Below are 17,823 nucleotides of genomic sequence, written 5' to 3' on the forward strand. Positions count from 1 at the left end.
GCCGCCTAACCCTAATAAAAAGGGATACCAGCTAAATTATTACCAATCAATTTCGGGCAGGGTGTATACTTTATTAATTGAAAAGGTGCAAATACATGATTTTTAAACAACCACCACCGTACTCATATAGTTTAAACTGGAATACTTAATTTCGTTTATGTGCAAACATTTCCGCGCAAAAACAAATAGAGGCAGCCACGTTTCCAAAAACGTAGAGTGCAAATGCCGATCTGAATCCCTTTAGGAAATATTTATCTTCAAAGTCGGGATATGAAGTTGTCGTTTTACTGTATGGAATAGCAGAATACCTAGTTCTTAAATTTGCCAAACAGTCCGATTTCCATTTCGATCTAAGTCCAGCTTAAAGATAAAAACTGTACGATTATATGTCTACTTTTGGGCAATACCTACTAGATTCGATCCTTGAAATAAGTACATCAAAAGAGTTTTTAAACGGTGCTCCTCTAGGCAGTGGCCAGGCATGAGAAGTTTGGTGGATAGACTGTGAAGTTAACCTCAGCTTTGAATATATGGCAGGTTTCAGCATATATCCACAAGTGAACAGCATGTGATATTGCAAGTACCCATATTCGCTTAGAATCGCCGCTTTATTCTCTACGATATATTGTATTGACTGACAGGTATCATTGCAATAGACCAACTTTCTGTAAGGAAAACGGTAATAATACAATTTTTAAATACTGACTGTACTTTAGCGCTGCTGCGGTTAGGGGGTTTCCTTTGTTTAATATGTCCTCCTTAATTTCCAGATTGGCTATGCTTGCCACGATCTCATAGTCGCTCTCTAACAGTTGCTCAAGGTTCGAGGGCTCAATATTGTAGTTTTGTATCGAGATTGCCCACAGTTTACTTTTATAAGCAGTAGCGATTACCAAAGATGCAAACCACCAAATCCCCAAAATCGTATAGGATCGGAACCTGGTTTTTGTCGACTTGATCTTCACCTTTTCCACTTGCTCAATTGTCGCTTTAAAACACACCTAATAAAATAAAAGTTAGAATTGACGTATGGCACATTGCCAGTGGTTACCAGAAAGCAGGCAGTACGAGTAAATTCAGGCTTACCATCCGAACCTATTGTACTGTAATAAAGTGCAAGCGAGAAGGAGACTATGGCTGTAAATACAAAGAGCCAAGTTGTAACATCGAACGGTTTAAGACTGTCAAAAAACTCAGAGCCACGCAGCTTTCTTGGTATATAAAGAAAATTGTATGGTTCAATGTTAATAGGATAACTAAATGACATTTGCGAAGCTCTTCCGTATGTGATCGAAATTCCGCCGATGATAAAATCGTATATCCGAGATTGCATTAGATTGAGTTGTCTATGTAAATTTCCCATGGAAATTTGATATGCTCTGATATCATAAGTGAAATGTAATTTTCTACTAAGAATTTTTAAAATTTCGAATTCAACACCAACTGATTCATGACAGATACGTAAAGTTACATTGTCGAACAACGTTTCGGTCGAATTGCTGCAAAACATCTTCGGAAAACTTTGGATGTACCCTACATGAAAGTGGTGCCCATTGAAGTTATTAAAGCGATGTGGTCGTAATTCCAACATTAACTCTGTTATGGTGTTGTTGGTAAATACATAATTTAGCTTTCCTGTAGTTGCCCCACAATAATAGCAAATGTAATACAATGATTCCTTTATCATGTCATAAATAATAGTATTTCCCGCTTTGGCCAATTTGAACGACTTCCAAAATGATTCATCCATAATTGATTCGTCAAGTATAATAAAAAAGACAACATCCATGTGGCTCAAACGTTCAGGTACGGTGATAAACTGTAAATATTTTTCAACATCGCGTAAGAGAATGATGTTCAAAAAGGACGCACGCTTTTTCTCAAGAAAACTCGCAAATTTAAACGTATCGTGGTTTATTACCATAACTTCACTGTACACGTGCTCATGGATGGCTTTTAGCAGATGATTAACCTCGTCATTAGTCGAATTTTCAATGTGTAATATTACAGAAAATCCGTTATAAACGTAGAATAAATCGTCGAAAAGCTTCTTTTGGAAGAGTTGAAGTGAATTAGGTATAAATGCTGCATTTTCTGCAGCATTATTATAATACAGAACTAAGCTGTACAACAGAACATACGACAATTTCGTATTGCCTGCCATAAACTAACGCACTTCCATAAACAGCGCGTATCTTCATTTAAATGTGCCTGCAAAACACCTTCGATTATGGATCAATATTATGTTTAGGTAGGAAAATAAATATAAAAACTGTGAACCAGTAGGTACTTAATGATCAAATATTTACTCAATTATTAGGGACTTCGAAATAACACCGAGGAATAAGTTTGGAAGTGCTGAATGCAATACAATATTGTTCCAATGCAAACAGTTGCCGGGATGTTGGTGTAAATATGTCAAAACAGGTACAAAATTATCGAATTGCTTGCCGTTTTACACATCCACATGCTCAGCTCAGTCATAATTCAATGCAAATATTCACGAATTCGATAGTTTTTACCTTTCCTATTCACATGAATTGCCAAATTTGATCAATTGAATTTTAAAAAATCGTTAAAAATTTTAAGAATACCGTTCTAACGTACTTACCACATTTCCCGCTGCAAAATTTGATTTGGGAAAGTACAACTGAAGGTGGACGCATAGGCCGAGTGGAGTAGAGTAAAGCCCAAAGCGCGAAAAAACAGGAACAGCAAACTTATCGTAACTAACGGATATGCTAGTGCAAATGCGCATTGAAATTTGGGATGAGTCATATTTTCTCCAAGGGGTAATCATAAATTGTCTGTATTTTTCATGGTAAATATGTTAAAAAATATTGTAAAAGAAAAAATCCTCTTACGAACACATCAAAATACAAAATTACGAACAAATCAAAATATTCTTGTAGTATTCTCCAAATCAAATAATATTTTTGGAATCTTCATAGAACCTCCTTTTAAAATCTTTTAGAATAACCATCAGAACGTTAAAATTTCCTTTTATCTATTTAGGATCTTCCCAAAAATGTCTTTAGCGTAATCTTAGTAGACTTTTTAACATTCTATCACAGGTGGGGTGTGTTTGCTAGTAAAATTTTTAAATGTTTCATTTGTTAATTATTGTCACAAGTTGTATACTTATTGTTTTATACTATCGCTTTTCAAGGATGTATCAGAAGTAGGGGTTAGCTATTTAATTTTTTTACTTTGAGTTGATGGGGCTGAATTTTCCCTTACGTCATTTAGGTTCTCTTGTTGCATAAATTGCAAATATTGTGAAATTGTAATGAAGTACCCGTCATCCCCGCCCTTTTAGAGACTCAAATCAGAAGCAGACCTTGCATAGAGATTTTGCACTGCAGTTTAGGGTTCCGATATACACTGTGTCCAAGATATGGATGTGGTGATCATGGAGATCTCGGAAACCACAGAAGTAGCGATGGGAATTAGGAAAAATGTGCCCAGTTAAAGAATTATTGTCATGCTGTAGAGGAAACCAGAACATTCCGATTACATTCGAATATGCCAGAAAAACTGAAATATACCGATTTGGTTTCTAAATTTTTCTGACATTGAACAGATGCAAAATATTAAAAAGTACTTTCTCATTGCCACTATTTGAGCTTTGCAAGCCAGCGTTGAAAAATTGTCAATACTCTCTCATCTTTAATTTATATTTATATCCCATAATCGGAATCGTCTGAATGCCTTTACAGTATAATAATTACCTTTTAATTGCTCAACTTTTCCCCCGAATTTTCCCTAATTTGACCACCTTCGTATCTTCTAGGGTTTTCGAGATCCTCATGACATGATGACATTTTTTGCTCGAACACAGTGTATAAAGCAATCTTATATACAGGGTGAGTTCATTCCGATCTTTAGTATGGGGATCTCGCAAACCGTAACGTAAGAGATACAAAGTCGCTTAAATGGGCAAAGAATTGCAGAATTTTATGTAGATTAAGTTTCCCTTTCAGAGTTTCTTCAAACTGTACAAATAACAAAGTTATGGTCAAAAAACCGGAAAATTTCATTTTCGAAAATGCCCTGGCGTTTATTTATTTTCAAAGATATCAAAAAATAGATTCAGCAAACCCTTAGTGATTTTTTCTCGGCTTTCTTATAGTGCTCAAACAAAATCACTTGTGAGTTTCTAGTAAATCACGTTAAAATTCTTATTTCTTATGGACGTCATATTGGATTTTTGTCATTCGATAGTGAAAAAAATTACCAAATCAACGATACTAAACACTTAGTATTTCATTTGGGAATCAACCTTGCATTTTTGCCTCGAATTGGCGGTGTATTTTTTATGGCAATAATTCCATGGCCGTGTCGATGGTGACTGTTCGAAACAATAAACGAACGAATTTGGTTTCAATCATACTAATGGAATTATTGCCAGAAGAAATACATTGTAAACATCGAGGCAAATTTGATTCCCAAATAAAATATTAATTACGCAGTTTTATTTTAACACCATTAGAAAGCTGAGAAAAAATTACTACGGATTTGTTAAAACTGCTTTTTGAAATCTTTGAAAATAAACGTACGCCAGCTCATTTTTGAAAGTGACATTTTTCGGTTTTTTGACCATACCTTCGTTATTTGTAGAGGTTTGTATCTCTTACGGTTTACGAGATCCCCATAGGTATTACTCAACTTCGGAAAAAAACTCACCCTGTATATGATACTCAACTTGAAGTCTTTGAATATAATTTTATATTCAAACTTGAAGTGAAGGTTGTTTTCATTAATGCGAAAAGTTTATTTTTAATGTAAGTCGTTTCTTTTTTTCCATCAATAGGCAGTACAATGGAAAATAAAAACATTTTATAATAAAATCCCTATATTTAACGCGGAAATACAACAATATTCTACGCTCGATTCTACGTTACTTACAATCAGAGACGCAGTATCATCCGAGCCCGAGACTGTAATAAAGACACTCAGGCATTAAAATAATAGGCGAAATTTGAGCATATGAGGGCGAAGTCACATTTCAGTGCACACTTTGCAGGGATTTCAACATATTTTTTGTACATCAAAGGATTTCCCGGTTTTTGACTTCATTTCAAGTAGGTACCTATACGTAAGTGGTAAGTTATTGCTGGTTTAATATTGTTATGTTAAATCTGTGAATATGAATAAGCTGCTATGGGACAATCGAACTTTGGTAGGTACGTAAGTACTTACACTGAACCTGGTCGATCAAGGGTTGTGTAGCTGAGCCGGTGGTTTGCTCGTCGATTGAGAAAACTGGCAATAGGTAAATCGTCGCGTTTGGGGCGAGCAAATAAGTAAACATTTACTAACTCGTTTTTGCAGCGTTCAGATGCTTGAGTGAGTTGGTCTGTCCACTCGATTTGCCGTTTGTCGTTACGTCTGCATTGGCCCTTGAGTCAGTCTGTGAGTGCGTGTTGAGATGCGATGCGGCTGCGTTCGTGATAAATCTTCTGTAATATTTGAACATTCCTAGTTCTCTACAAAGGTCGTGGACGGTGGTTTGGTAACGGCAAGCCCTTAAGAGTTGCTATCCTGGTGCGGGATGACTTAACATCTTCGCGAGAGATGTCCATTTCAAGGAATGTGAGTGATGGCACTCAAAACTGGATGATGAAGGTGATTCCATATTGTTGAAATTGTTGTAAAAATTTCGAGATGCACGTTATGCGTGGCTTCATTTGGTGACACGATCAAAACATCGTCGGAGTACGCGAACACGGTTTCCAAGAACCGTCCTTCTTGGAAACGAGGTGAGCGGGGTCGCTCAGAGGGATTGAGAAGGTCGGCAGATTCTTTATTCCATCATGCGGGCGAATTCGGCTCGAGCGGCGGTAAGTCTATGTCTGGAGAGGCAGGTCCGATACAGGTGGACCGGTTGTTGTGATGTGGTGCGTAGCTGAATGCGTCACTTTATCACTGAGCACTCGCGATGTAGTCATATCCTTCTACAGATTAAGTAGGGCTGCGAAGGGGTTAGAACTTTGAACCAGTCGCACTAAACACACAGAACTCGGCGGAGAGCTGGTTATTTCTTGAAGCGCTGTCGAAGCAGGAATTGTCCTGCAGACCCTGGAGCTCTGATTTAAACGTTTGCGGCCCCTGCTACGCTCAAGTCGGTTAACCGTTTTGACCAATAAGTGTGCAGCACGTTTTAGTTTGACGCCGGATGTGCATGCGGCGCATCGCCACGAAAATGAACTAAAGTTCCAGAAAATTTACTCTTACAGATAAAGAAGGGATCTAATCTACAACCAATATGAATAATTAAAGGCGGTTTGATGAAAGTGTTCCGTATTGATTATAACACGGATAGGTTATTACCTATTGGAATGTGAAACATTTCGATAAAACGCTCAATCATTTCCTACAATACATTCAGTCATTGAATCATATTGACCATGCAGTCAAATGCCTTGTGGAAGGGCATTATGCCCTCATTTTCTGCTTCAAGTAGTCATGTGTTTTTTTGTGTAAGCCATGTAATACTTTAGTTGGGTAATAATTTACAGTTGGTCCGTTTATTAATGCTACAAACTTACAAATATCTTGTCAGTTATATATACATTAAAATAAGATAGTAGGTAGGTAGGTATTACAAATTGCGTAAAAATAAAAAAAATTCTTTACAAAAAATGAACTATATATAAAAGAAAGAACATAAATATGGCAACTCTTGTACGACTTAAAACTAGGTAGGTAATCTAAATTCATTTACACATAACAGAAGTTCGTCAAATCAACCAGCAAGTGGATGGAATGTACCTGCTACATCAAGTTTATGTGGAAATAATTAAAAACAATCCAACTTTTTAATAAAATAACGGTAAAAGCAAACAAATCGCAAAAGATAAAATAGTTACTCCTGACCGAGTTCCTGAATTATCTTTGTCATTTGCAACGCATTTCTGTACATCTTCAAACAATTGAACAAAGTTCTTAATATGTGTAGACTGAGACTGTAAATAGGATAATCCTTGAGTTGAGTCTTTAAACAGTAAATCCAATGTGTTGTTAAATGAATTAAACACTTCAAAGAACTTATGCCTATCTGATCCGAATCGAGTTTCCAAGTTTAACAAAACCGCATTAATGTTGCCCACCTTAGAGCCATCTTTTTTGGCAAGTACCTCACTGTCAATAATTTTCGTCAAGGCACAATTCTCATCGACGATGAAACCTGGAGCAGCAGCAAGGCTTCCATTTTTGCACAAAACCCTGAAGTCATTCGGGTTGAATTCGCTATAATCTAAAAAGAGAATAGATGGAACAATTAATTAACAGTATAGAGTGGACTTTGCTCAAATCCCGTCCGCACTTAAAAATTATAAGACAAAGCAAAGTTACCTTCTTGTGTCACAACAGCAAACTCTCCAGCTTCTTTGAGGCATTTCAAGGCACCAACGTGTCCATAAAACCTATTTTCAGTGTTACTATTACAGTTTACACCGGCTAAAATAAAAAATTATGAAAATAGACAACAACAGTAATTTTCAACATACTTTTGCTTTCTTGTGGATCAGGTTGGCAAAGTTTGCAAAGCTTCTCTACATCAATATTCCCGGAAACTTCGTGTTCCTTGTCGTGCGCTCCTGGCATGCATGACTCAGATACAAAATCACTAATTAATTTCCCATAATCACAGCTTGAATGAGATATAACACCCTGAGCACGTGCTGTATTAATAAAGGACAACCATTCTAGAATTTTTTGTAGAGTATACAGTTTGAAAATGTTGACGAAAAACTTACCAATACCCCCATAGTCTGGAATACATGCTTTTTTCCCTTTCAGATCCGCTAGGCTGTTTATACTGTTATTATCATTGCGTAGAACAATAATAGGTTTGATGCGGTCTTTACTTGCAGTATCAGGGAATGCTAATGGTGCTAGATCTTTCCTAAAATATTCTTGAATAAGCATACTATTTACAAAGTAAAAGAAAACCAACTTTCTAGCTATATATCCAAGGTGTGCATCCGATGCTACAACATCAACTCCACCTATTTTAATGTCTTCTAGGCAAGCAAATGGCGTAGGACTTTGAATACACTTTATGGTAGGTTGTATAGCAACATTTGCACTAGCTTGAGCTAACCATTCACATTTTTGTTGTTCAGCATTTGACACAGTACACCACCTTATATTTTCGCCGCATTTTTCTTCAGTTGATGGAATCTCTCTATATTCTGTAAATCAAATTGTACACCGGTATATGAAAAGTAGATCGAAATGGCCTTACTTGCAATATATTCCAATAAGGTTGGAGCTTCTGCAACAATTTGAATTTTATTATACTCCTGATCTGTGGGAAACAAAATTGGTTGAATATTTTTCGTATCAGCGTTAACGGGTTCAATGTTGGAGTTTGTATTAATTATATTATTTGCAAACCAACTCTGTATATCAGATTTGATGACAGATTCTTTTTCTCTGTAAAGGAAACACATTATAGATGGCAGTATTTAATAATTGGACATACTTATTAACCACAATTAGATTCCACGGTTGTTTACTCCACGCACAGGGATTATCAAGGCCTCTAACCTCTCCATTCTTGCATAAATATGCGAACTCGTCAATTCTGTTTTTATATTCTGTGCTGTTAAAATACTGGTAAACTGTGTGCATAGTTGTAACTGCAACATCTCCACCATTGAGTAGGCAATTGATTGAATCTGTAAACGGTACATTGCCAGCTTTACAGTCGTTTTCTTTACATAACTCGCAAAGATTTGAGTAATTTTTATCTGAAACGTTAAACATTATACATTGAACATTGTACAAAATTACGTACAAAATTCGTTGTCAAATTTTTCAAAACCAAACCAAGGGCCTGGTCTACAAGAAGGCCCAAAGAATTCAGAGACCGCCCTTATTTCCTTTTCCAACAAAGTTGCAGTCGAGACTTTATTCTTGCAACCCTCAGCATTATTTTCTTTCAGAACTGTATTTTCAAACTCCTTCAAAACGAAATCGGTCACAATGTGATTGAATTTGAATCCAGGATGGCAGTATTTTTTACCACGCAAGTTCTTTAACCCACCTGTGTGAGTCTTTCTTACAAGAACAACTACCGCAAATTCCGAATCATCTACAACGCAGTCGGCATTACAGTGCCAATTTTCTACTTCTAACAAACCTAGTTCTGTGTCAGTGCGAAATTCTCCCACCACAACAACATTTTTTAGGAACTTTGCTCCTACAAGAGCCGCCTCTGGTTGGACTGTTCCAAAATCAGCTCTTTTGTTCTCTATGTTTAATAAGCAGTCCACACTGGAAACCATTATTATGTTAAAACAAGTACAACAATGCAATAAATATTTACTTATGAAGGCTGTATTGGCAACGAACGAAGTCTTGCCTTTCAACTTGATCACAGTCTGATTTGTCCTTTAGAGATGCGCATATAGAATCTACAAAGTGTATTAAACCTTAAACCTTCTTAAATAGAACAAAGATTATCAATCTAACTGCATTACGCGTAAGAATGTAGACGTTTCTCTAAAAAAACTTCCATACACCTCAAGATGGATGACTAAGATTTATTTTGAGCATTTCTTAGATATGGAATAATGACTCACGAAGCCAAATGCCGATAAGAATATAATAGGTAAATATTTTTTTATTAAATATGGGGCGTTACGGCCAATAGAATATTAAATATTTAGCAAATTGTAGAATTTAATTTTTCGAGTAAGTATTTGTAAAATTCGGATATTCCATAATCATCAACTTATTATAGGTAGGTAGTATTTTGTGATAATTCCAAAAATATACCCTACGGCCAAGTACCTTATAGGTGGTTGCAAAAGAAATAGAGACTTGTTCTATCCATTTCTGTGCGTTTTGTGACCTACCTAATATAAAACAGACAAGATAACATCAAAGCCTAATTTTTAAAGTACTTAACTGTCTAGTACCTTCACACCTTGAATACATATCATTGAGACCTTCTATATTGAAATTGGTTATTAGTTTTTGAAAATCTCTCTTGCCGATTATATAACAGAATTTACTAATTTATTAATTACACAAGATAAATGCAACACCTATAATGTAAAATGACGATTCAGCATAGGTACTAATAATGTAATAAAAGAAAAAGTATACTTACATGGGTCTCTTGAGTAAACCTCACATAACGTTAGAAAAAGTAACACCAGGACCCGGCATACGCCCATATTTCCACGTTTCAAATTTGTGTGGCGTATCGCACACTGTGAATTTAAAAGTGATATGTTAAAGGTTTATCCAATTATAGATAAGATATGAAATGCAAACAGTATGGATACAGCGAAATCAGTAGGTACAATCAGTTTACAAAAAATGGCTATTTTAGCTACCTAGTTTAATAGCCATGGCCGTACTAATTTTGCAGTATTGCGATACCTATAACAACCTGTCAAGGTTTATATATTATGCTATATATAAAATAAAGACAAATAAAATGAAAAAATAAAAATGAGTAACCAAGAGATCTCTAAACTGAACCCATTCTTAACTTAAATCACGTGAAAGTATATGCTTCTCTATGATGATAGTTAATAGTGATTGTTTCTCCTTTAATTTTTCTCAGAAACCCTAACAAATAGAAGGATAGAGCTTCACGAAAATAACCCAAAATTAGTTACTATCAGTACAACAGAACAAATTTCAAATCCAACTCCGGATCGACAAGATGAAATTTCAAAAAATCTAGAGGGTGCACTAACTATTTAAGAACACAAATGACGAACATTTTTGTGCGGTTCTCTCAAGAAACATTATGGACAGTTTGAGTGGCGGATTTAACCTTTTGCTCCCCATAGGCTTAGGAAAAACTGTCGCACTCAAATAAAGGCTAAAATAATGTGCAAAAAATATCGGTTTGTTAAAGCGATGCATCCCACCCCAGAGATGTAGTACCATCCCGGACACATCCCGGCACCGTTTTCCCGGCGAAAACCCATCTCGGCGACCATTACTATCCCGACATCGATCATTCCGGCGATTTATACCCCGCGATGGCCTATCCTGGCCACTATTGCTTTCCCGGGATCGATTATTCCGGCGATGCACACTTTCCTAAGGACGTTTGTCCAACCCCTTTTTGCTTTTGTGTTTTTTCGAGTGTTTTTTATATAAAAATTAGTGATCAAGCGAACTTACCTTAAGTGAAGTTCGATCATAATTATATGAAGTGTCCAATCCGAAGATATCACTTAGATTATACACCATGTAGTACACCCATGTAGTACTGTTGCGCACTATGTTTAAAGATTAATATTTGAATTTCCCGCTACCCGCGTCTATCTTACTCGACCCACGCCCCTCTACGCTCATTCTTTAGAGATAAAAAGGAGAGGGCCGAATTATTGGCAAGGGGAAAAGACAAAGAGGGAGGGAGGGGAGTGATATCTTCGGATTGGACACTTCATATAATTATGATCGAACTTCACTTAAGGTAAGTTCGCTTGATCACTAATTATATATCAGTGTCCAATCCTCAATATCACTTAGATTATACACCATGTAGTTGTTTAGAGATCTGGATTAATTCGGCCCGTGCAAGCTGAGACAACTCTGTTGTCTTATAAAGTAACCTTTAATAACCGAATATCCTAACTAAACAGTGTAAACTGGTTGTGTATACAACCGAAACTATTCACCGAAATGAAATATGATAGTTTTCTTGTACTAGCTGCCCGGTGATGATAGGGTATTTGAGAGAGAAAGCCCATGCCTATAAGCCGCAGAAGTGGATGCGTGACGGAACGAATGCGGCTTGAAACCATTTGTATCCAATCCAGCCGTAAGCAATGTGTTTTTAATCCAGCGACTGATGGATTGTTTGGTAGCGGTTTTATAAGGCTCTTTAAAAGTAATAAACAGGTAGTCCTGATTCGGAGTCTGAAGGGGTTTTGTGGCCTCTATGTAGTCAATCAAAGTAGTAGCTACACAGAGTAAGGGATTTTCAGCAAATCTTGGTATTTGCAGACAAGGCTGAGATCGATTGGAACCCGACGTTTTAACGGGGCCAGTGATAGGAATCTGTATGCCCTGTGCAGAGGTATGTATGTTTGATAATTTGATTAACTGGATTGTCTGAAGGCGATGGCCTGTGGCCAGAGCTAACAAAGTAACTAGGTTGGCTGACAAATCCTTCAGGGTTAAAGTAAAATTAGGTCCGAGTTTCTGAAGGTACTCAAGCACAACGTTAGGGTCCCAGGTGCTATTATAACGCGGTTTCGAAGATCTTAATCTAGAGATTCCTTTCATAAAGCGCGAAAGACGCGCATCGTTTGACAGCGGTTGCAAATTAATAAGCGCCAACGCGGAGCGATGGGAATTCATGCTACCGTACTGGAGATTGTTTCCCTCGAACACCCGCTGTAAAAATTCTATTATGGAGGGTGCTTGATAAGGAGAGAGAGATCGTTCGCTGCAGAAGTTCCACCACTGTCGATAAGTTGTTTCATACTGTCGCATGGTCGAGGCGGAGATGGATTCTACCATGGTGTCGATGGCACAGTCCGGGACTTCTTTCTTGCGAAAAGCTTCGCAGATAAGTGCGCGGCCACCAGGGTAAGTGTGCTTGACAGCGGATGTTGGTGACTAAAAATAGAAGATAACGTATAAGTTTTTGGAGGAAAAACTTCTGCCTTTTTGGTTAACTCTTGGAACAACGGGTACCAAGGTTACCCTGGCCAAAGAGGTACGACTAAAATACCCTTCAGCTCGATCCTGGATAAGTTTTTGTAGATCTCGTAAAATAAGAGAAAACGGCGGAAACGCGTAAAAAAACTTGTTGGTCCACCTTACGGTAAAGGCATCGACTGCCCACGCTCCAGGATCTGGTCTCCAAGAGACTTACTTTTCACATTTGAAATTGTGGTGGGACGCGAAAAGATCTATCGAAGGCTTTCCTAGAGAATGGCTAATTATATCGAAAGTGGTTTCGTCAAGCGACCATTCGGTATCAGTTGGGAGGACGCGAGAGGCTCTATCAGCCCTCCAATTATTTTGGGAGCTCATGTGTGACGCGAACAACCAAATATGGCGGTGTTCGCACCATTGCCAAATGTCGCGTAATAAGCGGCTAAGAGCAGGATATTGAATGCCCCCAATTTTGTTGATGTACCCGAGAGCTGTGGTGTTATCAGTCCGAATTAGTACATTAACCCTTGTCGAATCCTATACAAAAGATTGTAGGCCATAAAAAATAGCGAGAAGTTCGAGGATGTTGATGTGGTACGTTTTTTCCTTTGGGGACCACCAGCCGTGAGTGTTTGTGTATTACAACAGGCGCCCCACCCAGTCAATGAAGCGTCTGTATATAACTCCACATCAAAAGCATCTTGGGGAAGATCGTTAGAGGCATCTAAACAGTTTGGCTCCACCAGCGTATGTCCTTAAACGCAGTTGATGTCAAAGTGACAAGCGCGTTGTAATTTTCGTGACTGGCAAGAAGTGCTAGATATTGTTCTCTAGCTAATAATTTTGTATAGAGCCAACCGTACTTTGTAGCGGGCCATACCGCAACAAGCGAACCAATGAGAGTTGCTAACGCGCGAATGGAACAACTAGAATTCTTTATTCGATTGTCAATTAAAAGTTTTAAGTGGCTAGCTTTCTCATAGGGGAGTTCAAGCTGCATTGTTGAACTGTTAAATATAAATCCCAGAAACTGTTGCCTCTGGCTAGGTACTAGCGAACTTTTATCGTAGTTTATGAGGAACCCTAAAGTGGTAAGAACGTTTAGGGTATACGCGACGTTTTGTGTGCAATCCTCTTTGGTCTTACCAAAGATTAAAAAATCGTCTAGATAGTTCACGCAGGAGATGCCCTGTTGTCGTAGATGTGAGACTACAGGTTTCAAAAGCTTGGTAAAACAATAAGGCGCGGAACACAGACCAAACGGAAGACAAGTGAACTCAAACAGATTATCCTCAAAAGCGAAACGCAAATAACCCCGTGGTGAGGGGCTACCGGTACTAAAAAAAAATAGGCGTCTTTCAGGTCGATTGAGGTCATGAACGCGTTCCTATGTAACAACCGCGACGCCGTACGATAGTCTTCCATTTTGAAATGAGAAGTAGAGACAAACTCGTTAAGTGCTTTTAGATTTAAAATAAATCTTTGTGTACCATTTGGTTTAGTTCGCAAAAAGATACTAGAGATAAACTGGTTTTTCCAAGGAGTGCAGGGTTGTATAGCCCCTAGAGCTAGTAAGTCTTTGATTGCGGACTGTGTGTGTAACCTCTCTAATTTAGATAAGGTTTTGTAGACCGGTCGCTGTTGCGACGGTTTTGACGAAAACGGAAAGCAATATCCTTTTATCCAAGACAGAGGCTGAGAGTAAGTCGTAATTTTGGTCCAGGTGTGGTAAAAAATTTTAAGCGACCAGCGGGCAGCAATGTACGTACCTCTACTGTATCTGGACGAAACAGTGGAGGAGTGTGATACCGGCGGGGCCTTTAAGTCCTTCCCAGCTTTAGCCACTAATTTTGCAGCTTTTATTTGCTCTCCTAACTCGTTTCCAAAGAGAAACTGAAGCGGAGTAGATTTCTCGACTATAACCTTCACTGATTTGCTTAGAGAAGGATAAATGAGAGTACGCCGGAGTGACATTTGATGGAGAAGGTCTAAATGTATGCGACTTGCATCACTCAATCCTGCCAATAAGCGAGCTGTCAGATCTTGGGAAATAATTTCTTTACTCTCAAGAATTAAATGAACAGCCGAGGCTAAGGCCGAGCTACCGTGACTTAGTTGTGTCTGCAGTTGCAAGTATGCATTGTCACGTTTTAGGTTAGGTCCCGACAAAATAGAACAAATCTCCGGATTAAGAATTGGTGGGGTCAAAGCGACGCAATTCGATGGCAACTGATAAGAGTCGCGCTCCGAAGAAAACAGGCCATTAGCAATCACATGACTCCAACGGGAGTTTAAAGCTTCGTGAAGGTTGAATGGCGCCGGGGTGTTTTGTCGGGGATCCTCTCCTAAGACCTGCAAAAAACCTCCGGCAAATCGTCTTCATTATGAATTTGTAAACAGGAGACTCCCTGTCGTCAAAATCGGGAGGATCTGGAGCCCCCTCGCTGGAGGTTAGAGTCGCAGCTGGCGCCATTTTGCGCGGAAAATGATCAACCAGTCGTTCAGCGCTTGTCGAATCGTGCAAGAAACGATCTGCGCTATGTCTCGGTGACTCCGCGCCGGTCGGGCTGCGATAATCACGAGCACGGCATTACCGTTGTGTTGCCGAAGGTTTTGGGTCTTCTATAACGCCGGCGGCGAAGGGAGCTGCGAGAACAAGAACGGCGCGGCGTTTACTTCGAAAACGTGACGATCACGATGGCGGCGTTTGACCTTGCGAAGCTTACGTTCCAACTTACATAAACGTTTTGCCAAATCTTGTTTTGAAATATTAGCCTCCGAGTCGCTAGAAATGTCCTCTGAGGGACTCATAACTAAAACCCTAAAAACCTAAGGGCAAAAGGAATTAGAAGTTAAAACTTACACTTAAAAACATAAGAAGTGAGGAGCTAACACGATGTGTACGCAACGAGCACTAAAAGGTGAAATGAGCGTAGAGGGGCGTGGGTCGAGTAAGATAGACGCGGGTAGCGGGAAATTCAAATATTAATCTTTAAACATAGTGCGCAACAGTACTACATGGGTGTACTACATGGTGTATAATCTAAGTGATATTGAGGATTGGACACTGAATATAATGTGTGTAAATCTGGTGGATTATTTACGAATAAGCACAAAGTTTGTATTTGAATCTCATTTTCGTTTGGAATTGAGTAATTCTTATTTAAATTTGATCGCTTTTCTAAATTGTTAATTTAGATTTGTGTATTTAATTGTAAAACGTCCAACTTCGTTTTGAAATGCATGTCTGGTCGTTTGCGATGAGGAGTTTTTATCGGACGAAATTTAATTAACGCGCGATATTTCGGCGTAAGTGGGGACGCGTTCATTCGAAGCTGGCCTTATCAAGTCTAAATGTGATTGGCGGTGTTTTTTGAAATCCAGAAGAAAGATTATTTTATAGTGAAAGTGGTGTTCCCATAAATTAACGTAAAAACGCGAGCGCTGCTAATGCTGCGAGCTCCCCGACGGTAAAGAGCGTGTAAATTTGTTTACGCTAAATCTCGGGAAGTCTGCCCTAGTTGTTTTGTTCAAGACGCAGTTCGTGATCGGTTTCGAAATCAAATGTGCAGAAAAAGTTAAGCGGTTTGTTCGTATTTAGAAAACGTTACTTCGTGTGTGAGGAAACAAAACAGTTGTCTGCTTTCTACCGTCATCTTATTTATCAAGCTGTCCAGTTCGAGTCATTGCTTACGTTCACCAGACGAAGCGCTTCATGAGAGCTACCTATAAAGGCGGGAGTAGGTACTCTAGCAAGGTTTCTCCACAGTGCTATCAGTTAATTATTAATTAAGTAATCAATTAATTGTGTGTTTGTTCGAATCCATTGTGCGACTCAGATATAGTCTTCATGTCAGATTTATTTCAGGTTAGAATCAAATCTTTTGTAATAATGTGTTTGGAATGTTCTGAAGTTGATCGAGATCATCGACCCTCTCAAATTGAGGGAGTATTAGGATTTTTCTTTATAGCAGATCACGGGCGTGTACCAGGAAAGATTATGACATTCTAAGTTTTAATTTTGATTGGTTTTAAGCTAGCTATACAGGTGTTCCGTGCGTGACCGCATACTATTGCACACAGCCTTTCATATACCACAAAACTTGATGTGATGAAGCCAACATGGTCAAGTTAGATTTGTAGTCCAAACTCTTTCTTTATTTGCTTCTAATAAGGTAAAGTATGTATTCACCTTCTCTAGAAGATATCGCTACGGTACTTCGTTTTCGTGTATTGCAGCATACGGTACCTACTGACAAATACTTTGAAAAGAAATCCTGTTGTATACTTTCTATCGCTTTCATACCCCGAAGTACCTAGATATTTACCCCAACAACATTTTTAAAATGTCCTATATTTTGCATTACACAATGTTCAGTTTGCTTTTCTTTCTTGGCTTGCGCAAATTCATTAATCTACCATTCTTATCTCGGTACCATAAAAGGCTTTAGTTAGTTTGCACACGACATTTTGATTTATTAGGTACCTCTAAAACCTTGCGAAATGTTTATATAGATATCTTCGTTTATTGCTCATTTGTTTGGGGCCGTCGCGTCGCCTTTCCATTCAGTCAACGCCGTTTCATGCACTGCGCATGCGAAACGTCATATTTGACCCTTCCCCTCAGCCATTTTGGAATTGGAATGTATGTCACAACAGTCTATAGTAAGGATACTCGGCTTGCATCCGGGTGGCTCGAGTTCGATTCTATGTATCAAAACAAATTTTATTTCACAAAATCGCGTTTCCAAATCAGAGGAGTTGGATATTAGGATATATGTCTTCTTACATTTTTTTAAATGCAAACATACAAAAATACTTCAGACATGTTACATGCGCAATGTATGGAACGGCGTGGACGATTTAGAAAAACGTCTTTTTAGGGGAAAGCTATCTGCGCCGGCTCGAGAGCATGAACGCTTATTATGTTGCATCCGGTTTGGTTTGAGCTGTCGTCTAAAGAACATCTTGTAGTTTAAGTTTGTTGGAGTCCGGGATCCATACGCTTCGCCAATGATAGTTATCCGGCTCCCTTGCTGATGAATTCCGTCAATTCTGAAATCAACCGTCGCAGATCCAGCGATTTGCAGGTTGTAGAGTGGCGGCGGTTTGCTTAGGTAATGCGTGGGCCATGTCGCTACGGATGTGGTAACGCGAAGCTTCGGAAGTAGGTAT

At 38.5% G+C, this 17,823-nt stretch overlaps 2 protein-coding genes across 2 annotated transcripts; both read right to left on the reverse strand.

Annotated features, from left to right (window-relative positions):
* Window positions 1-6,503: 6,503 nt before the first annotated feature.
* Window positions 6,504-10,281, reverse strand: LOC116178091 (transferrin-like). Its single transcript, XM_031497404.1, has 11 exons — window positions 10,127-10,281; window positions 9,338-9,425; window positions 9,152-9,285; window positions 8,807-9,103; window positions 8,492-8,759; window positions 8,252-8,442; window positions 7,961-8,198; window positions 7,761-7,909; window positions 7,512-7,709; window positions 7,357-7,461; window positions 6,504-7,258 (listed from the first exon to the last, which is right to left on the reverse strand). Exons 1-11 carry the CDS (start codon window positions 10,191-10,193, stop codon window positions 6,822-6,824), a joined length of 2,172 nt encoding a protein of 723 aa, XP_031353264.1. The 5' UTR covers window positions 10,194-10,281; the 3' UTR covers window positions 6,504-6,821.
* Window positions 10,282-11,130: 849 nt separating this feature from the next.
* On the reverse strand, window positions 11,131-15,557 carry LOC116178092. Its single transcript, XM_031497405.1, has 2 exons — window positions 15,512-15,557; window positions 11,131-12,606 (listed from the first exon to the last, which is right to left on the reverse strand). The coding sequence occupies exons 1-2, from the start codon at window positions 15,521-15,523 to the stop codon at window positions 11,689-11,691; spliced, it is 930 nt and encodes a 309-aa protein (XP_031353265.1). The 5' UTR covers window positions 15,524-15,557; the 3' UTR covers window positions 11,131-11,688.
* Between the last annotated feature and the right edge of the window lie 2,266 nt (window positions 15,558-17,823).

The sequence above is a fragment of the Photinus pyralis genome, unplaced genomic scaffold (assembly GCF_008802855.1).
Source record: "Photinus pyralis isolate 1611_PpyrPB1 unplaced genomic scaffold, Ppyr1.3 Ppyr1.4_LG8, whole genome shotgun sequence".
Classification (NCBI taxonomy): domain Eukaryota; kingdom Metazoa; phylum Arthropoda; class Insecta; order Coleoptera; family Lampyridae; genus Photinus; species Photinus pyralis.